The following is a 25048-nucleotide window of genomic DNA, read 5'->3' as shown; positions in this document are numbered from 1 at the left end:
TACCTCTGTACATGTTAGTCACATCTACTAATCAAGTGGAAGATATATGTATGTCTGTTGTCCTGCCTTACCACACAAAGTGTATTCAAAATAAAGAGCACAGCAGTGACCAATAGTAATGCATAAATCTGCTTTGTTATATAAAGAATGGATATGGTTTGTGTTACTCTCCGGCAGAGGCTACTCTTAGAAGAGGTTTGCGGTGTATGCCCACGTGTACAAACCCTGGAATATTGTGGGCTCCAAATGAAGGCAATAACAAATTACTTTAAAAGAACGAACTAGCAGCCTCACTAATTTTTTGAGAGACAAAACACTGCTGTGTACGGATTTAAATTTTTTTATTTCAAAATGTATTTATACAAAACACAGCAGTTAACTGCAGTGTTCCATCTCTCTCCACAGTATTTACATGAATATTAGTTATTACGGGGCAGATGCACTATGGGGGGTCATTCCAAGTTGATCGCACGCTGCCAATTTTCGCAGCGCAGCGATCAGGTTACTACTGTGCATGCGTATGCACCACAATGCGCACACGCGTCGTACGGGTACAAACAGCATTGTTGCTGTGCAATGCTTCTAGCGACGATTCCATTCGCACAGCCGTTCGCAAGGTGATTGACAGAAAGAGGGCGTTTATGGGTGTCAACTGACCGTTTTCTGGGAGTGGTAGGGAAAACGCAGGCGTGTCCAGGCGTTTGCAGGGCGGGTGTCTGACGTCAATTCCGGGACCGAACAGGCTGAAGTGATCGCAAGGGCTGAGTAAATTCAGACCTACTCTGAAATTACAAAAAACGTTTTCATCCCGCTCGGCTGCACATGCGATCGCACACTTGCAAAGCAAAAATACACTCCTCCGTGGGCGGCGACTATGCGTTTGCACGGCTGCAAAAAGTAACTAGCGAGCGATCAACTCGGAATGAGGGCCAAAGCCTTGGAGACTGATAAAGTGGAGGGAGATAAAAATAAGAATTTACTTACCGATAATTCTATTTCTCGTAGTCCGTAGTGGATGCTGGGGACTCCGTCAGGACCATGGGGAATAGCGGCTCCGCAGGAGACAGGGCACAAAAGTAAAAGCTTTAGGATCAGGTGGTGTGCACTGGCTCCTCCCCCTATGACCCACCTCCAAGCCTCAGTTAGGATACTGTGCCCGGACGAGCGTACACAATAAGGAAGGATTTTGAATCCCGGGTAAGACTCATACCAGCCACACCAATCACACCGTATAACTTGTGATCTGAACCCAGTTAACAGCATGATAATAGAGGAGCCTCTGAAAAGATGGCTCACAACAATAATAACCCGATTTTTTGTAACAATAACTATGTACAAGTATTGCAGACAATCCGCACTTGGGATGGGCGCCCAGCATCCACTACGGACTACGAGAAATAGAATTATCGGTAAGTAAATTCTTATTTTCTCTGACGTCCTAAGTGGATGCTGGGGACTCCGTCAGGACCATGGGGATTATACCAAAGCTCCCAAACGGGCGGGAGAGTGCGGATGACTCTGCAGCACCGAGTGAGAGAACTCCAGGTCCTCCTCAGCCAGGGTGTGCCCCTGACCAAGTAGCAGCTCGGCAAAGTTGTAAAGCCGAGACCCCTCGGGCAGCCGCCCAAGATGAGCCCCCTTCCTTGTGGAATGGGCATTTACATATTTTGGCTGTGGCAGGCCTGCCACAGAATGTGCAAGCTGAATTGTACTACACATCCAACTAGCAATCGTCTGCTTAGAAGCAAGAGCACCCAGTTTGTTGGGTGCCTACAGGATAACAGCAAGTCAGTTTTCCTGACTCCAGCCGTCCTGGAAACCTATATTTTCAGGGCCCTGACAACATCTAGCAACTTGGAGTCCTCCAAGTCCCTAGTAGCCGCAGGTACCACAATAAGCTGGTTCAGGTGAAACGCTGACACCACCTTAGGGAGAAACTGGGGACGAGTCCGCAGCTCTGCCCTGTCCGAATGGACAATCAGAAATGGGCTTTTGTGAGACAAAGCCGCCAATTCTGACACTCGCCTGGCCGAGGCCAGGGCCAACATCATGGTCACTTTCCATGTGAGATATTTCAAATCCACAGATTTGAACGGTTTAAACCAATGTGATTTGAGGAATCCCAGAACTACGTTGAGATCCCACAGTGCCACTGGAGGCACAAAAGGGGGTTGTATATGCAGTACTCCCTTGACAAACTTCTGGACTTCAGGAACTGAAGCCAATTCTTTCTGGAAGAAAATCGACAGGGCCGAAATTTGAACCTTAATGGACCCCAATTTGAGGCCCATAGACACTCCTGTTTGCAGGAAATGCAGGAATCGACCGAGTTGAAATTTCTTCATGGGGCCTTCCTGGCCTCACACCACGCAACATATTTTCGCCACATGTGGTGATAATGTTGTGCGGTCACCTCCTTCCTGGCTTTGACCAGGGTAGGAATGACCTCTTCCGGAATGCCTTTTTCCCTTAGGATCCGGCGTTCAACCGCCATGCCGTCAAACGCAGCCGCGGTAAGTCTTGGAACAGACCTGGTACTTGCTGAAGCAAGTCCCTTCTTAGCGGCAGAGGCCATGAGTCCTCTGTGAGCATCTCTTGAAGTTCCGGGTACCAAGTACTTCTTGGCCAATCCGGAGCCACGAGTATAGTTCTTACTCCTCTACGTCTTATAATTCTCAGTACCTTAGGTATGAGAAGCAGAGGAGGGAACACATACACCGACTGGTACACCCACGGTGTTACCAGAACGTCCACAGCTATTGCCTGAGGGTCTCTTGACCTGGCGCAATACCTGTCCAGTTTTTTGTTCAGGCGGGACGCCATCATGTCCACCTTTGGTCTTTCCCAACGGTTCACAATCATGTGGAAGACTTCCCGATGAAGTCCCCACTCTCCCGGGTGGAGGTCGTGCCTGCTGAGGAAGTCTGCTTCCCAGTTGTCCACTCCCGGAATGAACACTGCTGACAGTGCTATCACATGATTTTCCGCCCAGCGAAAAATCCTTGCAGTTTTTTCCATTGCCCTCCTGCTTCTTGTGCCGCCCTGTTTACGTGGGCGACTGCAGTGATGTTGTCCCACTGGATCAATACCGGCTGACCTTGAAGCAGAGGTCTTGCTAAGCTTAGAGCATTATAAATTGCCCTTAGCTCCAGTATATTTATGTGGAGAAAAGTCTCCAGACTTGATCACACTCCCTGGAAAATTTTTTCCTGTGTGACTGCTCCCCAGCCTCTCAGGTTGGCCTCCGTGGTCACCAACATCCAATCCTGAATGCCGAATCTGCGGCCCTCTAGAAGATGAGCACTCTGTAACCACCACAGGAGAGACACCCTTGTCCTTGGAGATAGGGTTATCCGCTGATGCATCTGAAGATGCGATCCGGACCATTTGTCCAGCAGATCCCACTGAAAAGTTCTTGCGTGGAATCTGCCGAATGGAATTGCTTCGTAATAAGCCACCATTTTTCCCAGGACTCTTGTGCAATGATGCACTGACACTTTTCCTGGTTTTAGGAGGTTCCTGACTAGCTCGGATAACTCCCTGGCTTTCTCCTCCGGGAGAAACACCTTTTTCTGGACTGTGTCCAGAATCATCCCTAGGAACAGCAGACGTGTCGTCGGAAACAACTGCGGTTTTGGAATATTTAGAATCCACCCGTGCTGTCGTAGAACTACTTGAGATAGTGCTACTCCGACCTCCAACTGTTCTCTGGACCTTGCTCTTATCAGGAGGTCGTCCACTTTCTTTGAAGAAGAATCATCATTTCGGCCATTACCTTGGTAAAGACCCGGGGTGCCGTGGACAATCCAAACGGCAGCGTCTGAAACTGATAGTGACAGTTCTGTACCACGAACCTGAGATACCCTTGGTGAGAAGGGCAAATTGGGACATGGAGGTAAGCATCCCTGATGTCCCGGGACACCATATAGTCCCCTTCTTCCTAGTTCGCTATCACTGCTCTGAGTGACTCCATCTTGATTTGAACCTTTGTAAGTGTTCAAATATTTCAGATTTAGAATAGGTCTCACCGAGCCTTCTGGTTTCAGTACCACAATATAGTGTGGAATAATACCCCTTTCCTTGTTGTAGGAGGGGTACTTTGATTATCACCTGCTGGGAATACAGCTTGTGAATTGTTTTCCAATACTGCCACCCTGTCGGAGGGAGACGTTGGTAAAGCAGACTTCAGGAACCTGCGAGGGGGAAACGTCTCAACTTTCCAATCTGTACCCCTGGGATACTACTTGTAGGATCCAGGGGTCCTGTACGGCCCCAGCGTCATGCTGAGAACTTGGCAGAAGCGGTGGAAGGCTTCTGTTCCTTGGAATGGGCTGCCTGCTGCAGTCTTCTTTCCTTTCCTTTGTCCCTGGGCAGATATGACTCTTATGGGGACGAAAGGACTGAGGCTGAAAAGACGGTGTCTTTTTCTGCATAGATGTGACTTAGGGTAAAAACGGTGGATTTTCCAGCAGTTGCCGTGGCCACCAGGTCCGATGGACCGACCCCAAATAACTCCTCCCCTTTATACGGCAATACATCTTTGTGCCGTTTGGAATCTGCATCACCTGACCACTGTCGTGTCCATAAACATCTTTTGGCAGATATGGACCTCGCACTTACTCTTGATGCCAGAGTGCAAATATCCCTCTGTGCATCTCGCATATATAGAAATGCATCCTTTAAATGCTCTATAGTCAATAAAATACTGTCCCTGTCAAGGGTATCAATATTTTTAGTCAGGGAATCCGACCAAGCCATCCCAGCTCTGCACATCCAGGCTGAGGCGATCGCTGGTCGCAGTATAACACCAGTATGTGTGTATATACTTCTTAGGATATTTTCCAGCCTCCTATCAGCTGGCTCCTTGAGGACGGCCCTATCTGGAGACGGTACCGCCACTTGTTTTGATAAGCGTGTGAGCGCCTTATCCACCCTAAGGGGTGTTTCCCAACGCGCCCTAATTTCTGGCGGGAAAGGGTATACCGCCAATAATTTTCTATCGGGGGAAACCCACGCATCATCACACACTTCATTTAATTTATCTGATTCAGGAAAAACTACAGGTAGTTTTTTCACACCCCACATAATACCCTTTTTTGTGGTACTTGTAGTATCAGAAATATGTAACACCTCCTTCATTGCCCTTAACAAGTAACGTGTGGCCCTAAAGGAAAATACGTTTGTTTCTTCACCGTCGACACTGAAATCAGTGTCCGTGTCTGTGTCTGTCGACCGACTGAGGTAAATGGGCGTTTTAAAGCCCCTGACGGTGTTTGAGACGCCTGGACAGGTACTTTTTGTTTGCCGGCCGTCTCTGTTGACATTATCACGTAATTCCTTGAATAAGCCATCCATTTCGGTGTCGACTCCCTAGAGAGTGACATCACCATTACAGGCAATTGCTCCGCCTCCTCACCAACATCGTCCTCATACATGTCGACACACACGTACCGACACACAGCACACACACAGGGAATGCTCTGATAGAGGACAGGACCCCACTAGCCCTTTGGGGAGACAGAGGGAGAGTTTGCCAGCACACACCAAAAACGCTATAATTATACAGGGACAACCTTTATATAAGTGTTTTTCCCTTATAGCATTTTAATATATTCATATCGCCAAATCAGTGCCCCCCCTCTCTGTTTTAACCCTGTTTCTGTAGTGCAGTGCAGGGGAGAGCATGGGAGCCTTCCCACCAGCATTTCTGTGAGGGAAAATGGCGCTGTGTGCTGAGGAGAATAGGCCCCGCCCCCTTTTCGGCGGGCTTCTTCTCCCGTTTTTCTGAGACCTGGCAGGGGTTAAATACATCCATATAGCCCCCAGAGGCTATATGTGATGTATTTTTAGCCAGAATAAGGTACTATCATTGCTGCCCAGGGCGCCCCCCCAGCGCCCTGCACCCTCAGTGACCGCTGCTATGAAGTGTGCTGACAACAATGGCGCACAGCTGCAGTGCTGTGCGCTACCTTATGAAGACTGAAAAGTCTTCTGCCGCCGGTTTCTGGACCTCTTCACTTTTCGGCATCTGCAAGGGGGTCGGCGGCGCGGCTCCGGGACGAACCCCAGGGTGAGACCTGTGTTCCGACTCCCTCTGGAGCTAATGGTGTCCAGTAGCCTAAGAAGCCAATCCATCCTGCACGCAGGTGAGTTCACTTCTCTCCCCTAAGTCCCTCGTAGCAGTGAGCCTGTTGCCAGCAGGACTCACTGAAAATAAGAAACCTAACAAAACTTTTACTCTAAGCAGCTCTTTAGGAGAGCCACCTAGATTGCACCCTTCTCGGCCGGGCACAAAAATCTAACTGAGGCTTGGAGGAGGGTCATAGGGGGAGGAGCCAGTGCACACCACCTGATCCTAAAGCTTTTACTTTTGTGCCCTGTCTCCTGCGGAGCCGCTATTCCCCATGGTCCTGACGGAGTCCCCAGCATCCACTTAGGACGTCAGAGAAATATCAATCAATCAGCTCATAGCTGTCATTTTTCAAACACAGACTGTAACATGGCAGTTAGGATCTGATTGGCTGAACTTTATCAAAGTTATCGCTTTTGAAGGCTTAGTGCATCTGCCCCTAAGGCACTGTGCTAAAAACTCTTAACTCTTGCAGGGGGGAAATCAACTGTTTATGGGCAACTGGCGAGCAATATTAAATTGTTTTGCCGATGTGCAAGAGTCCCTCGGGCACCTGACGGGCGATATTAAATGGTTTTGATGGTGGACAAGAGATCCTCAGGCGCCCATTACTTATTGCACATGTTGAACCCAAATGGACAGTGTTTAGAGGTGTAAAATGGCTAAACATGTGCAAACTACTGGACAAAGAGGTGGAACTAGAACCGATGCAGTACAAAAGGGGCCTGCTGCTCTGAAGAGGCCCACAGCCTGCCTGGTGGCATTATCAGCAGGCCATCCGGGTACTAACAATGTCTGAATTATTATAGTACACCAGTCTTCTCCATGACACAGGCCCTAACAAAGATGGATGAGGGAGAGGCGGTACGGCCAAAGGAGAGGAGGGTGTCCCTCCTCATGTCACCACCGGCTTCAACTCTTTAAAGCGGCCCTCCTGCTCTTGCCGCCAGGGATCTGAAGTCCCCAGCGCGAAAACTTGGGAGGAGAGGAGCTGTCCTTTCTGTAATTGCTTCTGCCCATCCGCTGCCCTCTTTTCCGGGCTAAAATGGACATCAGCGGTTGCATTCTTCTACAAGATAGGTACTACTGTGTGTCATAACGTGTATGAGGGGCACTACTGCTGTGTGGCGTAACGTGTATGAGGGGCACTACTGCTGTGTGGCGTAACGTGTATGAGGGGCACTACTGCTGTGTGGCGTAACGTGTATGAGGGGCACTACTGCTGTGTGGCATATTGTCTCTCCATTCTGTTTGTCTTCTAAAGCCTAACAGTCACAGCTGTAATGAGTTCCGTGCAAGTTCCACAATTACACGAGAGAAAAACTTGCAGCCTGTCCCTTTGGCCAGCCTTACTTTGTATATGAAACTGCTGCACCTTAGCCCTTGTATTATTATTAGACAGTGCCTTCTTTTGTATTTACCTCTGACTTGTGTATCACATTTCCCTTGCTCTATTGTTTAGCGTATCTTGACTTGTTTTGCGTATGTGGTGGTCATCCCTTGATTCTCTATGCCTGCTTCTGCTCTCTAGTCCTGCTACTTGCAGTAGTTCTGAATCTCCCTGTGCTTTCAAGTCCCAGGTAATCCAGAGGCTAACGTTGGTGGCTATATGCCTAACTGCATGCAGAGATTGGGACTCTCTTGTCTAGTAGTGGTTTGGGTTGCAGGTCCCTCTCCTTTCTCAAGCTTATCCGATTTCTTTTCTTGTGTCCCTTAGACCAAGCATGTCCAAACTGCGGCCCTCCAGCTGTTGAGAAACTACACATCCCAGCATGCCCTGACACAGCTTTAGCATTCTTTGACAGCAAAACTGTGTCAGGTCATGCTGGGATATGTAGTTTCACAACAGCTGGAGGGCCGCAGTTTGGACATGCCTGCCTTAGACACTAATTAAAATGTAATTAAAAAATGTATCCCATAGCGGGACTTAAACTCTGGTCTGTCTGTATATAGGTCTCTGTCATTAGCCCATTAAGCTACAGGGGCTCTATAAAAAGAATAGGGATTTTATGTATATTTGATGCATTTCTTCTGTTCTGTGGAACTGTCTTGCTATGTCTCCCTGTGATGTCATATTTTTCTATATTTTTATTTATCTTCATTTTAATTTAAAATATAAATACTGATTTCTGAATATGTATACTCTATCTATGTTTTCCTTATATAAATATCTACTGGTATTAAATGGCTCTTCTCTATGGAACTTTCCACTGAAAATCATCTGCATTCTCAGGTGTATAATTATGATAACAATCTAATTGAAGAACCATAATGATTGGTCACCTCAGCATTTAAATATTGTTCTGGCTACCTTCTGATGAAACCGTTACCACGGAGAAACGTGTAAAGGGACACTCCTGCACCACACTCTGTCATCCTGAGGTTGGAGGTTTAAAGATCCGAGAACAGCCTTGTGGATCACCCGCACTGCAGTTAACACCAGGAGCTGTGCTCTCCCTCCCCGGCACCTGATAAGAACTGCCGCTCCCACCGTACTCACTGTCCCACGGATGATCAGACACGGCAAAATCGGAACATTACGCTGGTGAGCCCGCCTACGTGGATGAGGAGGTAGTAGCACAGCGCTCCCCCCTTGCGAGCCTCGTTAAAATTGGTCTACTGGCATACGTCATTCCTCTATAAAGTACCAAACCTCATCTGTGGAATATAAGCTAATTGCATCTAATCGCTCAATGTGCAAAAGCCACTTGTTCTTTCGGAGGACTTTTGAACCATTCATGGACTAGACGCCATACTGTATGGTAATTATATATTCATGAACACACTGCGGTCAGAGTATTGTGGTACAGCCGATGAATTCCTTTAAATTGTTACAGTATTTTATTAATTGTGATATTAAAAACCTGTTCTTTTTACACACATATATATGCGCTCCCTTTGTTTATTTTAATGTCAGTTAAAAACATTTCCACATCACACACAAAGGGCTTTAAAGATAACCGTGACCTACCTACTAAGGTCGGGGTCTGGTGGATTTCGGTTGTTTCATTTTTGCTAGATTCCTTTTGCCTCTCTTCAAACGACTCCAGCTCCTCTACTGAGAAACGGACGGTGAGATTATCTGATTTTAGTGGTTCCTGTAACAGAAAAGCATTATACATATGTATATTATTTAGGAACAACAAATATAGAATTAAAGGTGATGGCTAGCTTTCTGCAGTGCTTGTATGATCATACAAATAAATTCTCTTGGTTTAACCATGAAAGATATACAGTAGCTTTTACAGACTTCTCCGGATCACTTCTCTTACACCGGAATTTGCCTTGACTGTCCAATATCTGTATCACTTACACTATACCTTACAAACTAGCTGTGTCCCATGGCGTTGTCTGTGTTGAAGCTGCTTCTGATAAAAAAATATTTTCATTTCACCAGCAATATAACATAACTTGACATCGGCCAACGCCTTCAGCCACCACACGCCCCGAAGTCACGCACAAATTACCACCAGCTGTGCCTTCCCCCACCACTCACACCTGTACACAATGAGGTTTTTTTATGTACCACTTACCCCTCTTAGGTACGAGCGCAATTACATATAGCCTATCATAGTCCCTGATGCATGCTAAAAATGAAGATTTTATCATAAATCTGTTCAGTAGTGTTTCACTTAACCCAGAGAAAACAAACAGATAGACATTCTGTGGCTAATTCACCCTTGGTAGCCTATAAACTAAACATCTAACGGCCTCCATACATCTGCAAAATATTGGGGCAATGGCCCAATTCCCAGATGGCCGGGTCAGGGGATCAGGACTATTAAACATGTTTTAAAAGCCCAATCTCCAGATCCTGACCATTTTCGGTCAGGATACTGAACATTTTTGGTCATGATCGGGGAATTTGCCATTTTTAGCATGGTTAATTTCCCCGATCCCTCAACGGATCGCCGTTTCCAGAACGGTCAGGATATCACTGCACAGATGTATGGGGATCATAAGTTGAAAATACATAAAATGTTTACAATTACAAATATTTACAGATGGAACTGGTTTATTCTACACATTAAACAACAAAAGGAACAATATATCATTCATATTCGTGGTGACTATATTCATGAACAAGTTATTTAAGGTATTGAGAATGATAAAAATAACAAGTAAAGTGAAGACAAGTTACCTGTAAGCATGTACTGCTTATCTCCTCATCATCCAAAGTGGGACCACTGTCCGCATCTGTCTCACACTCAGCCATTTGGAGGGCCGGCGTCTTGGTAACAAGAATTATGGGAAAGTGAAATGGAAAACAATTAATAAGCATGTAAATATGTGGCACTCTGGCTGCCCACTAACAACATGACAGATACTATTCCACTAAACATATCTGCAATTATAAATGCTGAAAAAAATGGTCACAAAACATAAGTGATGATATTAAAAAGACATTTGTTCATTAACACGTCTAAGTACGACATTACTTATGCATGGAAATACAGAATTTATAGTAACAAAATCCAAACGGCGGTATTCAATTGATTATCATGCCTGATCTCCCGTCTAATGATGGAAGATCACTGGGGCCATATTCAATTGTATCTGTTTTTCATGCTAATCGCGCCCATAGAGGTAGGGTTTAGCAGTGTAAATCGGGTTAACCCGATGAAAGTGCTAGGCATGATCATGAAAAGTGCTGTTTGGGTGCCCAAACGGGTCCCTTTTCGCGCATTTCAGCTCGCCACCCCTGGTGGTGCAAGCTAAAATGTAGGCATGGGTAGCTATTGCGCCTGTACAGAGCTACTACTGAACAGCTTAGTTTGGGCGACATCTAGTGGCTATCGGCGTGATAACAACTGAATCTTGCCAAATGTCTACAAATTCTGCCTATGTACACCATTCACAAGCAAACAAGGTTATAGAGCAGGGATGGGGAACCTTCGGCCCTCCAGCTGTTGTTGAACTACACATACCAGCATGCCTTGCTACAGTTTTGCTATTTGGTTATGCTAAAACTGTGGCAGGGCATGCTGGGATGTGTAGTTCAACAACAGCTGGAGGGCCGAAGGTTCGCAGTGCAAACAGTGGAGAAGTGAAGTAGTGTAGAAGTTGCCCATAGCAACCAATCAGCATTGAGGTAACAATTCTAATGTGCGTATTATAAAATTATACGGAGCAGTTGATTGGTTGCCATAGGCAACTTCTCCACTGCTTCACTTCTCCACTGTTTTCACTGCTTTATGAAAAGACCCCATATTTTGTTCGGAAAGTAACTGTGCACTTATGTTAAAGAGGTATATAGAGGTGTTTAGAAACAAAATAAAATGAATCCAAGCCTGTCTTGATGCTAACGGTGGTCAGTTTCAACATTGTTTATAATTATCTTTCGTGTTTACATCATGTATTATATACTGAAACATGTGTTATTAAATATACAAAAGTGCACAGTGACTTTCCGAACACCCTGTAGTTTAAAAAATGACTAGGGGGCCTATTTATCATTAAATATTTACAGCATCTGCAGCCTTCTATTATTGCTGCAAGGCTGACGGATTTACCAAGCTACAGAATGCAAAGCTTGGCTTCAACAGGATAATGCCATTTCCACATGGGGTTACCTTATAGTAGCCAATGGGTCTCCAGCTCCCTCTCCCAGCCGCCCATGCACATTGGCTACTGGGGACCTGAACATGGAAGTAGTGTGATGGTGATATGCTATGACACTGCTTCCAGCTCTTCTCCAGGACAGGCTCTTATCGGTGCCCATCTCCTTGCAAGAGTAGGTTAGTAAATTTGAGTGAAAATACTAATTTTCACTTTGTATATATGCAAAATATATTCATCACATTAAAATGCCGATTGTGATAAGTATGCCCCAAAAGAGAGAATCGCCATGAAAATGTATCTACAAAAGGAAGTTAATAAAATATAATTAAACAAAACTAATTTTCGTACAAGAACTTAAGTTCTGACTGCATTTAGTGGGCTTTCTGATGCTGCTATTATTCTCCTCCATAGTGTTCCCAACTAACCTTAGGGGAGATGTACTAAGCAGTGATAAAAGTGGAGAAGTTGCCCATGGCAACCAATCAGCATTGATTTAACATTTATAGTTTGCATACTATATAAGTATACAGAGCAGCTGATTGGTTGCCATGGGCAGCTTCTCCATTGGCTCACTTCTCCACTATTTTCACTGCTTAGTACATGTCCCCCTCAGTTTTAGGGATGTTCACTGGGAAAGCTTTCATACCTTGTGACTGCAATGTCACTTAAACAGGATTAATGAGTCTGATTACCAACCGGGGCCATATATGTACTGATTTGTATGTTCTCCTAAAATTGCATGGAGCTACGAGGGTGGTTCAATAAATGACCTCATTACATACATTTTGAAGAGAATGTAGGGGAGTAGTACAACTTTCTGCCCGCATACTGTAACTGTGAACTTTAAGTAACAATTACTTGACATTATAAAGTAATAGACTTTGTAAGGCATCATCACCATTGGACAACCATTGGTTTATTATTAGAACCTGACACCTACATTATTTGGAAAGTATTGTTTTCAGTGTGACAAGCCAGTAACATTACCTAAATGTTATACTGTATTTTTTTGTTAGCAATTTGAACTTAAAACAGATGTCCTGTTTATTAATTATCCATACACTAACCATGAATTTTCAGTTAACGGCAAATTGTTTGACACAAGAAAAATATTAGAAACATAGAATTTAACGTCAGATAAGAACTACTTGGCCCATCTAGTCTGGTCCCTTTTTTACCATATTTTTAACTCAAACCGTATTTGATCCTTATTTCTTTGTAAGGATATCCTTATGCCTATCCCATGCATGAGTAAACTGCTCTACTGTCTTGGCCTCTACCACCTCCGATGGGAGGCTATCCCACTTGTCCACTACCCTTTCTGTGAAGTAATTTTTCCTCACTTTTCACCTGAACCTACCTCCCTCCAGTTTCAGCGCATGTCCTCATGGTCTAATACTTCTCTTCATTTGAAGAATGTTTCCCCCCTGGACTTTGTTAAAACCCTTGACTAGTAGATCCTATTTTTTTATTTTAAAAGCCATCCACTTCTTATGTGCTCTTAACATTGACAATTCTGAAGAGAGACCTTGGTGATATAATAGTAGCTGCATGTTTTACTAATTAATACAGCTGGCACTCCCATATAGCTGCTGGAATAAACAAGATGGTTCATGCAGTACCCATGCTGCCTCGCTCCCTGCCACGCCCTCTAGTTTACACACTATAAAGGAGCAGAACATGGAGATCACAGAAGTTCTGAAGGATTTACAGCCAAAGATAGCGAGAGGATGGCTGTGAGCAGAGCAGACAACCTGGTCCTAAGGGGGGGCATCTGACTAAAGCCCTGCACGACAATTGGAGTAAGTAACAGAGAGGGACATTTCAGGAAGCAGTCATGTAAATAAAATATCATTTCAATTTAAGTTTACTGGTACTCTAAGATACTAGGTGATTCATCGTGACCTATGGGCGCTCTTGACATCGTCATAAGGGGCTACGCCCCCTTAACCCTTGCATGCCCTTGTGGCGTGCAATATTTTCATTATATGGAGTATTACCTCCAATCATAATTGTGTGAGTGGTTAAATATGGCACGGACAAAGGGCGTGCGATGGTTAAGGGGTCGTAGCCCCTTTGCAACGGCGTGAACAGCGCATACAGGGCCTGATAAATCACCTAGTAGGTACTGTAATTGGAGGAGTGGCTGGTGCGGGGGTGGGGGTCTGGGGGTGCCGCAGGTGGGGGAGGGGCTGGTGCGGTGGTTCCGCAGATAGGGGAGGGTGCATGTGTGCCGTGGGTGGGGGAGGGCATCCGGAGCCACAGCAGGTGGGAGAGGAGCGGTTGCAGGGGTGCCAGGGGTGGGAGAGGGGCAGGTGCAGGGGTTCTGCAAGTGGGGGAGGAGCAGGTGCAGGGGTTCTGCGGGTGGGGGAGAGGGTCAGGAGCCACCGTGGGTGGTAGAGGGCGGGTGGGGGTGCCTCAGATGGGGCCCGGAGGTATTGTGAGTGGGGGAGGGGCGGGTAATGCTTCTCCTCCTGGAAGCAGCTAAGATGCTGTCCTCCCTCTGGCAGTGGCTCTCCCGGAGATTCGCACAGCAGCCAATCACTATTGTTAGCTCCGGTGTCCCAACGTGCCGCATTACAGGGAAGAAGATGCACTCAATAAACTACAGCTCCCAGCAGGCCTTAGCGCCGGAATGCTTCTGCACTTAGGGCTGCTGGGAGCTGTAGTTTTATTTAGTGCGTCTACTTCCCCATAATGCGGCGCATTGGGACACCAGCGCTAACAATAGTGACTGGCTGGCAGAACTGACTGACTCGCTGAATCAATGTAAAAGGTGAGAGTGCTGTGCAGTGTCAGTGATACTGCACACCCACTGCACTGCACAGCACTGTCACTTTTTACACTGATTCAGCGTCCAGACATTACCCTCCGCGATAATCACCCACTCTATCCGTTACATTACCCATCTCAGGGCTTCCAGGCCGGCAGCCCAGGGGCTGTGTTGCGGAGTCAGGGCCTCTGGGGATCTGGGCGCGGCTGTGGCAGGGAGGCACTTCTGTGACATCACACGCAGAGGAGGCTCCGGGGATCAGAGAGTATGCGGCACAGGGAGGGCTATGAAAGTCTTCCGCTGCGCCGCTTTCATACACATCTATGCCGGTGGCCGCAGCAGCTTTTGTTCCACCTGCGCCGTGGCTAGGGAGTGGGGATTGCTGATGCGGGAGGGGGCAGGCGGACTGGCAGCAGGACACAGGCCCTCATTACGAGTTGTTCGCTCGCTAGCTGCTTTTAGCAGCATTGCACACGCTAGGCCGCCGCCCTCTGGGAGTGTATCTTAGCATAGCAGAATTGCTAACGAAAGATTAGCAATTCTGCTATTAATAGCAGAATTGCTAACGAAAGATCAGCAATTCTGCTATTAAGTATTTCCTTGCAGTTTCTGAGTAGCTCCAGACCTACTCCTAGATTGCGAACACCTCAGTCCGTTTAGTTCCTGGTTTGACGTCACAAGCACGCCCTGCGTCCGGCCAGCCACTCCTCCGTTTCTCCAGCCACTCCTGCGTTTTTACCTGGCACGCCTGCGTTTTTTAGCACACTCCCTGAAAACGGCCAGTTTCCGCCCAGAAACACCCACTTCCTGTCAATCACACTACGATCAGCAGAGCGATTGAAAAGCTTTGTTCGCCCGTGAGTAAAATAGCATAGTTTTGTGTAAAATTGCTTAGCGCGTACGCCCTGCTGTGCATACGCATGCGCAGAACTGCCGGATTTTAGCCTATTAGCAATTCTGCTAAAATTAGCAGCGAGCGAACAACTCGGAATGACCACCATAGGACGCTGCAGTAAAAGGATTTTTTTTCCCCCTATCTACAGCGCAGAGACTTGTTTCATACCCTCCAACTGTACCTTTTTGGCAGGTGCAGTACCTTTTTTTTTTTATGGTCTGTACCGATTGTTAGCTTTCCAAACTTCCATTGAAAGTTTAGGAAAAGGGGTGTGAATTGTTGGAGGGTATGATGCTGCAGATGCAGTGGGCCTATTTTGGGGTGTGGGCCTGGAGCTGCAGCTCCATCAGCCCCATTGTTAATCCTGCTCTGGGAACACACAGCTGCCAAAGGGCAGAGCCTCCCATTGGATGTAACCTGTGTGGGAGGGCGTTTCTCGCCCAATCAGCTGTGGACTGGGTGTGATAGACCTGCTGCTAACCCAATGTGAGCTCCTAGCCATGCCCAGCATTATACACAGTCACAGAATCACAGATCTGGGCTATTATATAGGAGATAATTGTTAATCACATTGCAATCTTATTTTGTTAACAGATATTGTGCACATTCATCCTACATAGTATAAAAGCATGCAGGTACCATGCTATCTGCATGCTGACATGGCCAGCTATTTTCATTAAATGAAGCTATACATAAGTGATCTGATGTTCCAAGTTAATATTAGCTAGAATAAAGTAGATCTAAAAACAATCCAAGTAGCTGCGAGTTCAGTTGCGGCATGAGTAAGTGTGGCACTTGCGATACCTCCAGACTCATAGATCTTTGTTTGCAGCCCCATAGTGCTCAAGTCAGTGGAGAAGGGGGGCTAATTGGACTGACCGCAAAGATGAAGGAACCCTCTTGAGATGTAGTCAGTAATCGTGTGTGCAGTTTCAGAGCTCATATTTATAGGTAGTTGTGCACCTGAATATGCAGCATAAACAGACCTTAAAAAAGTGGCCAATAGACAAATATGAAGACTGCGCCATCAGGACCCAAAATCTATAATTAGACAATAAGGAGCTTGAAGCCAGTAACATACATACGGTGTGGTTATTACAGTAACCTATTCAAAACTGCAGAAGAGTTTAGCAGAACATATCAAACAAAACCATCTGTTTCACTACTGTCAAGTAGGGTGCAGACTGCACAACACATTGGATATGCACTTATTGCTGTAAAAAAACATTCAACTGATACTGCTCCCAATATGTTTTTCTTGTCAATTTATAAAAACTTCCATAAACCAGTGATAAACCCTGAGACACATGAAGAGTTGTTTGTTATAGTTATGTGGGGCACCGACCGACTTAAAGATTTTCCTAACTATTGAGAACACATGATATTGTATATACACACTAAACAAAAATCGTTTCTATTAGGCCCTACACACTTGGCGATATTCTGAAAGATATGAACGATCTCGTTCATAAATGAACGAGAACTCGTTCATATCTTTCAGTGTGGAGACTTAAGCGATGAACGATGCGCGGCCCCGCGCTCGTTCATCGTTGGTCTCCCGTCGGCTGTGCATGCAGGCCAATATGGACGATCTCGTCCATATTTGCCTGCACTTCAATGCAGCCGGGTGACGGGGGGAGTGAAGAAACTTCACTCCCCCCGTCACTGCCCCCCCGCCGCCGAGTCGCTCGTCGGCCGTATCGGCCGTCGGGCACCTCGGCGGCACATCGTCAAGTGAGTAGGGCCCATATGCGAACTAAATGTCTGTTCAGAGGATCGTGATCAACCAATCATGTCTCTGTATACATGTCATATCCTCTGTACACACTACACATTATTAACAACATAGATTTCAGATATGTTGGATCTGTCGTACTATATCTGTAGTGGACGACTTTGAAAGATGAATGGAGTATACATATTTATGCTGGGTACACACCAGAAAAATGACCGTCCAGCCGCTCTGACGGGCCGCCCAATCCAACAATTTAATAAGTGTTCTTACCAATCCGTGGCCCGACATACCCTCCCACAGGAATTGGTACTGACGTCATTGTCGATGGTTCCTGACATCGACTCGTATGTACACCACATATGTCTGTGAATGATGGCGGCTGTGCAGCAGGCAGATGCCGATATATCTTGCATATATATCATTACATTTGCCTGTGTGTACAACAATGACATAACTACTGGTTCCTACAGCCAGGCTGGAGGTGGATTGATGTGTATATCATTTGTGCAGAACTCTACTTAATCACTGAATCGGCCGGCCCATCGGGCGACTGGCCAATAAGTTTCCAGATGTGCAGTGCTTAGGTAGATACAATCTAACTGTCTGGTTGTGACCTGTAATCTCTGACTAAAGTGAAATATCAAGGTACAGAACCGTATATAGGACCTTATTAAGCTTAAGTTGCAGTTTTGCAATTTTAGCAAAACTGCAACTGCTTGCGATCGCATGCTGGGGGGGCGCCCCCCAACAGGACAAAGCCACCCAGCATGGCACAGGCAGATGCGTGGCAGCCAAGTTTTCCATCGCAGCGGCCGCGTGTGACATCACGCGACTGCTCCAAACATGTCCCAGGCCCGCTGCCGTATTTGGCACCCAGCTACGTTGCCGCCCCTGCTAACGCCTCTGCCTTTAAATCAGGCAGAGGCATTTGAATGACTGAAATGCGCTTGCATCTTCCTGGCCCACGCTGTGTGGCCCCTGTGCACTACAGTGGGACAGGGGAGGATGCGACTACATTACAACAGCGTACACTGCTGAATAAGGTCCATAAGCAGCACTGCACACCGAAGAAGTCAGCATGTTCACTTCCTTCACAAACTCATTATGGAGCTCAACAGAGGCCACTGGAGAGCCATGATCTTCCACAACTACAATAATGGTTTGTGACAGCAGGAGATTTTTTACCTACTGCAAGCTGCTTTTGGGGAGGAAGCACCGTCCCGTCCCTGCATTTGAGTTGTTTGCACAATTTCGGAGTGGCAGACAGTCCCCAGAAGATGGGGAGTGCTGCGGCCAACCTGTGTCTGCCATCACAAAGGACAGCGTTGTTGCCGTGTTGGCCGTAGTTGAGGTGGACACCAGGGTGACCGTGGTCCGGTTAGAGGAGAATAACTCATTGGGATCCTTCCGCTTGATACTCCATAAAAAGCTTGGCCTGAGCAAGGTTTTTGCACGCTGGGTGTCCCATCAGCTGACTCGAGAGCAAAAGAAGGCTTGAGTGACTCAGTTACGCAACTTACTGGCCAGGTTTGATGGCGGTCACTCAAATTCTGTCTGGGAGATCATCAGTGGCGATGAATCCTGGATCTACAGTTTCGGCCCGTGGACCAAACAGTCAGTCCAGTGGGCCTCAGTTGGAGGTGCACCACCTCAGAAATTAAAATGCGAGCGCAGTTTGGCCAAGCAGATGGGCCAAGACTGGTCATGTAGCTATACTATCACTTGTGCAGCAGCGCGCTGTCACTGTGGACTAGTATGCCCTCCAAAGCCTGCAGCAAGTGCTGGAAGCCATTTCCAGGCCCCATCCAAGAACTTTCGCTCATGGTGCCCTTCTCCATCATGACAATGCACCTGCCCACAAGTCCAGGACAGTGGTAGATTTTCTGGCCAATGAACGCATGCAGCAACTTGGTCATCAGCCGTACAGTCTAGACTTGGCCCCCTGCGACTTTGTGTTCCCACAAATCAAGCGCAAGATGTGTGGGGTTCATTTTGAGTCAGCGGTAGCTACAATCTTCATCCAGCATATAGACCTGCTTCGGACTGATCCAACTACTTCTCCAAGTGATTTGGACGCATGCAACTTTGCATAGACTCCTCTGGCGAATGCATTGAAAAAAGAGAGGACGTATGGTAGATTTACCATTAATAACTCTGTTTCTCCGAAGTCCACAGTATCCACAGGATATACATTGGGTTGTAGGTGGCGTCAGAGGATCGGGCACCAAACGGTTATAGTTTTTGGGGCTCCCAGCATGCACCGGTCCAGCCTCCCTATATCCCTGCCTCCTAGCTCAGGAAACTCAGTTTGTTACAAAGCCCAGGTAGGAGCAGGATAAGATCGAGAAGAAAGGCCAATTCAGGCGAGAAGAACGCACACACTTCCATACCAGAAGGAAGGAAGAGATAAGTAAGTGTATAGATTCTTAGATCAGGTGCATCAGGGTGGGTTCCCTGTGAATACTGTGGACTTCGGAGAAACAGAGTTATCAACAGTAAGTCTACCATAACTCCTGTTTTCTCCTTCAGGGTCCACAGTGGTATGCACAGGATATACATTGGGATGTCCCAAAGCAGTAATTAAGGGAGGGGACGCTCCTGATCGAACAGGAGAATTCGATGTCCAAACGGAGCATCCTGAGAGGAAAAGGTATCAAAGGCATAATGTCTAATAAATGTATTTATGGAATACCATGTGGCTGCCTTACAGAGATGCTCAGCTGAGGCACTACGGTGGGCTGCCCAGAAAGGACCTACTGTAGGGGTAGAATGGGCAGAGACATTATAGGGGATAGGGAGATCGGCTTAAGAGTATGCTTCTTAGATAGCCATCTGAAGCCATCTAGCCAATGTTTGCTCATTGGTAGGCCATCCGCTCTGTGAAATCCACACAGAACAAAGAGATAGTCTGGTCTTCTGATGACACTGGTATGATCCACGTAGATCCTTAGTGCACGACCTACGTCCAATAATGCATCTCCCACAGAGAGATCCGGCAATTGGAAGGCCGGAACTACTGTGACTTCATTAAGATGGAACTTTGAGACCACCTTAGGAAGATATCCAGATTTGGTTCAGAGAACCGCTCTGTCTGGATGAAATACCAGAAATGGGCAATGACACGACAGTGCCCCTAAATCTGATACTCTTCTAGCTGAAGCAATTGCCAGTAGAAAGAGAACTTTAGCTGTGAACCATTTGAGATCCACTGCGATGCAGTGGTTCAAATGGAGCAACTTGAAGCGCCCTGAGAACCAATCCTAGGTACCAAGGAGCTGTTGGTGGTACAAACGTAGGCTGAATGTGAAGCATTCCTTAGAAAAGGTGCGAACATCTTGTAGATTTGCAATTTTCCTTTGAAACCAAATAGTTAATGCTGATACTTGTACCTTCAAGGAAGATATGCGGAGACCTCGTTCCATACCAGCTTGAAGGAACGCTAGAATTATTGAAACTCTGAAAGATCTTGGAGCATATTTTCTGGTAGAACACCACTGAAAATTTGCATGCCATATACGGTAATAGATGCGAGCTGAGGATGGATTCCTTGCTTTAAGCATCGTTTGAATTACCGCTTGTGAAAAGCCCTTTGCTTTTCATATGGATCTTTCAAGTGCCATGCCGTCAAAGCCAGATGATCCAGGTGTTCATAGAGACAGGGACCCATAATCAGTAGATCTGGTCATTGAGGTAGTAGGAACGGAGCTTCCACAGATAGCCTCTGCAGATCCGTGTATCAATTCCATCTTGGCCACGCCGAAGCTATTAATATCACGGAGTCCCCTTCCTGTTTGAGTTTTCAAATCACCCTGGGCAACAGGGAGATTGGTGGGAAGACATATGCCAGATTAAATTTCCATCTTACTGACAGGGCGTCCACGCAGTTTGCTTCGGGATCCTTTGTTCTTTACTCGTATACTCTTCCAGGACACTGATTGGCAGACAACTTTCCTCCTTGGTCCAACACCCCTGGAGAGAGTATTGCTCTGTTACGGCTCCCCAGCCTTGGAGGCTGGTGTCCATTATCAGAAGCACCCAGTCTGAGATCCAAAAGGGTCAACCTTTGTCTAGATGAAACGTCTGTAGCCACCAGGATAATGACTGACAAACTTTTTGTGGAAGGGTCATTGTCTAACTTTTTATCGTCTGATGTGGTCCATTCCATATGGAGAGAGTCAGATGTTGTAGGGGTCTTGAATGGAACTGGGCGTATTCCACCATGTCAAATTCTGTGACCATTGATCCCAGAATCCGCATTGCTGCATGAATGGATACCCTCCGATTGTGTAGCAATCTGCGAATTCTCATCTGTATCGTGGATATTTTGTCCAGCGGTAGAAAGATTCTCTGAAGACTGGTATTCAATAAAGCCCCTAGATGCATCATCCGCTGGGATGGACTTAGGGAGGACTTTGTCCACTTTATGAGCCAGCCGTGAGCCTGTAGGCAGGCTATTGTCACTTGTAGATGGCAGTTGAGAGTTTCCTGGGATTGTGTCAGGATTAATAGGTCGTTTAGGTATGGGAAGATCCTTATTCCCCAACAACGTAGATGAGCTGCCATCACCACCGTAATTTTGGTAAACACCCTTGGAGCTGTGGCAAGTCCAAAGGGTAGTGCCTGATATAGCACTGATGGGAAGGTGCTATTGGTACATGTAGGTAAGCATCTTGAATATCCAGGGACACCATGAAATCCCCCAGCTCCACTGCCAGGATAATGATGGAATCGAGGCATTCAAAAATATTTGTTCAGAACTTTGAGATTGAGAATTGGTCGGTGAGACCCATATGGTTTCTGAACCAGGAACAGGGTGGAATAGAAACGTATTCCTTGCTGTGCGGAGGGAACTGGTATTATCACTCCTGATTGTAGCAACCTCTGAATTGCATCTTGCAGAGCCCTGGCCTTCGTTTCTACTGGCGATTGACTGGTACAAAAGAACTGTTGAGGGGGTGCTTCTTGAAGGAGATGGCATACCCAGGAGACACCGCTTCTTCCACTCAGGTATCTTTGGTGGACTGCTGCCAAACCTGTGCAAGTTGAAGAAGTCGGCCTCCCACCCTTGGGTCCCCCAGGTGGATGCCCGCGCCGTCAGGCAGACAGCTCATCTTCTGGTTTAGAAGCCGGGGCGTCTGGTTGACCAAGCCTATTTGGCCTTAGTCCTGACAGTTTTATGTGATTGGGACTGTTTGACATAAGCCTTTCCCTTAGCTTTACCTTGAACCCGAAAGGACCGAAAAGCAGGGAATCTAGGTTTTGAAGTAGATGTCGAAGAAAACCCAGCTCTTCAGACAATAAGGAGATTTATGGTAGACTTACCATGGTTAAATCTCTTTCTGCGAGGTACACTGGATTCCACAGGGAATACATCGGGGGGTGTAGAGTTGGATCTTGATCCGAGGCACCAACAGGCTAAAGCTTTGATTGTTCACAGGATGCATTGCACCGCCTCCTCTATAACCCCGCCTCCAGGCACTGGAGCTCAGTTTCGTTAATCCATCCAATGCAGTAACAGGTAAAAGAGACGGTAGATATTAGTCACATAGAACCAAATTCTCACAGACTGGAAAAGGGACTAGCGGCTAATGCCATACAAACCCAAAAAAGCTAAGTGTGTCAGGGTGGGCGCCCTGTGGAACCCAGTGTACCTTGCAGAAAGTAATTTAACCATGGTAAGTCTACCATAAATCTCCTTTTCTGAAGCAAGGTACACTGGGATTCCACAGGGAATACAATCGGGGATGTCCTAAAGCAGTTTCTCATGGGAGGGGATGCACTGTAGCGGGCATAAGAACCCGGCATCCAAAGGAAGCATCCTGGGAGGTGGAAGTATCAAAGGCATAGAACCTGATGAACGTGTTCACTGAGGACCACGTAGCCGCCTTGCATAATTGTTCAGTGGACGCGCCTCGGCGGGCCACCCAAGAAGGTCCAACAGACCGAGTAGAATGGGCTTTAATAGCAGCAGGAGCTGGAAGACCAGCCTGTGCATAGGCCTGTGCAATCACCATTCTAATCCATCTGGCCAAGGTTTGCTTATTCGCAGGCCAGCCACGTTTGTAAAAACCAGAAAGCTCAAAAAGGGTATCTGACCTCCTGAGGGAGGCAGTACTCTCTACGTAAATACGGAGAGCACATACCACATCCAAAGACCGCTCTTTGGAGGACAAACCAGAAGAGATAAAAGCCGGAACCACAATCTCTTGTTTAAGATGAAAAGATGATACCACATAAGGTAGAAAACCAGGGCGAGTTCGAAGAACTGCCTGGTCACGGTGAAAAATCAGAAAGGGTGGACGACAGGACAAAGACTGGCGTCCGTTGTCAGGAGGACCCAGTTGGAGATCCAGAAGGGATGGCCCATGCTCAACTGTTGGACCTGTAGCCACCAGCTCAGTGACAGACGAACCTCCGGAGTCATCAAGATCATTTGAGACCTGATCCGATGAGGCAGGCAGTCCCACTTGGAAAGGATTAACCTCTGCAGAGGGCGGGAATGAAATGGAGCGTACTCTACCATGTCGAAAGCTGACACCATGAGGCCTAGTACTTGCATTGCCGAGTGTATCAACACTCTTGGGCGAGAGAGGAAATATCTGATCCTGTCCTGAAGTTTCAGGACTTCCTCTAGAGACAAAAACAATCGTTGGCTGTGTGTGTCCAATAGTGCCCCTAGGTGCACCATGCTCCGAGCAGGGACCAACGAGGACTTTTTCCAGTTGATGAGCCACCCGTAGGCTTGTAGAAATTGGACCGTCGGTTCCAGATGACTGAGGAGAACCTCTTGGGAGTTTGCCATGATCAGCAAGTCGTCCAGATACGGCAGGATCCTGATTCCCTGAGGGCGGAGAAGGGCCGTCATTACGGCCATTACCTTGGTGAATATCCGAGGGGCCGTGGTCAATCCAAAAGGCAAGGCCCGGAATTGATAATGTAGGTTGCCAATAGCAAACCGCAGATATTGCTGATGCAACATGGCAATAGGTATGTGCAGGTAAGCATCCTGTATGTCCAGGGATACCATATAGTCTTCGGGTTCCATGGCCAGTACAATGGAGTGTAAAGTTTCCGTACGTAATTTGGATGCTCTCACAAATTTGTTCAAAGATTTGAGGCTGAGTATAGGCCGGAAGGACCCATTTGGCTTCGGAACTAGAAACAGGGTCGAATAGTATCCCCTGCCTCTCTGAGACAGATGTACCGGGACTACCACTCCTGTGTCCAGGAGGGATTGTACCACCAAGTGTAAAGCTTGCGCTTTGAACGGATCTGAAGGGATAACCGTCGTGCAGAACTGGCGGGGAAGGACGTCTCTTGAAAGAGATTGCGTACCCGTGAGAGACAACTTCTCGCACCCAAGCGTCCGAAGTGGTCATTAACCAGGCCTGGACGAACTGCAGAAGTCGGCCTTCCACCGTGGGGTCCCCCAGGGGAAGGCCCGCCCCATTATGCAGCAGTCTTGTCTTGTTTGGAAGCAGGTTGACGGGTGGCCCAGGATTGTTTAGATTTGGGCTTAGTGGTTTTGGAAGCTCAAGTCTGTCTCGGGTACGCCTGACCTTTTGCTTTTCCTGAAGGTCTAAAGAAATGAAAAGTGGTACTCTTAGCCTTCAGGGCAGAAGGATTAGTACTAGGGAGAAACGCAGTCTTAGCAGTCGCCAAGTCAGTCACAATCTTGTTCAGATCCTCCCAAAATAGGATGTCTCCCTTAAAAGGGAGCACCTCCAAGGTCTTTTTGGAGTTCAGGTCCACCTTCCAGGACCTCAACCACAGAATTTGGCGAGCCAGGATAGACGTAGTAGACGCCTTGGCCGCCATTACACATGCATCAGAGGCCGCCTCTTGAATATAGCGGGAGACTGTGGAAATATAAGACAGATATTGTCTGGCAGTGTCAGAAAAATCCTGGAGGTAGCTCATCCTCAATTACCTGAACAAATGCTTCAATTCCTT

General features: G+C 46.9%; 1 protein-coding gene across 3 annotated transcripts in view; it reads right to left on the bottom strand.

The window, feature by feature from the left end:
* Positions 1 to 25048, bottom strand: part of LOC135047694 (zinc finger protein 432-like) — a 79836-nt gene that overhangs the window by 24148 nt on the left and 30640 nt on the right. For all 3 annotated transcript variants that reach the window (XM_063955472.1, XM_063955471.1, XM_063955473.1), the window contains 2 exons: positions 10272 to 10361; positions 9102 to 9228 (listed from right to left, as the gene is read on the bottom strand). In XM_063955472.1, coding sequence (XP_063811542.1) covers positions 9102 to 9228; positions 10272 to 10361 — 217 coding nt within the window. The remainder of the gene's footprint in view (positions 1 to 9101; positions 9229 to 10271; positions 10362 to 25048) is intronic.

The sequence above is a fragment of the Pseudophryne corroboree genome, chromosome 2 (genome assembly GCF_028390025.1).
Source record: "Pseudophryne corroboree isolate aPseCor3 chromosome 2, aPseCor3.hap2, whole genome shotgun sequence".
In the NCBI taxonomy this organism is placed as follows: Eukaryota; Metazoa; Chordata; class Amphibia; order Anura; family Myobatrachidae; genus Pseudophryne; species Pseudophryne corroboree.
This window is presented reverse-complemented; position numbering and strand designations above follow the sequence as displayed.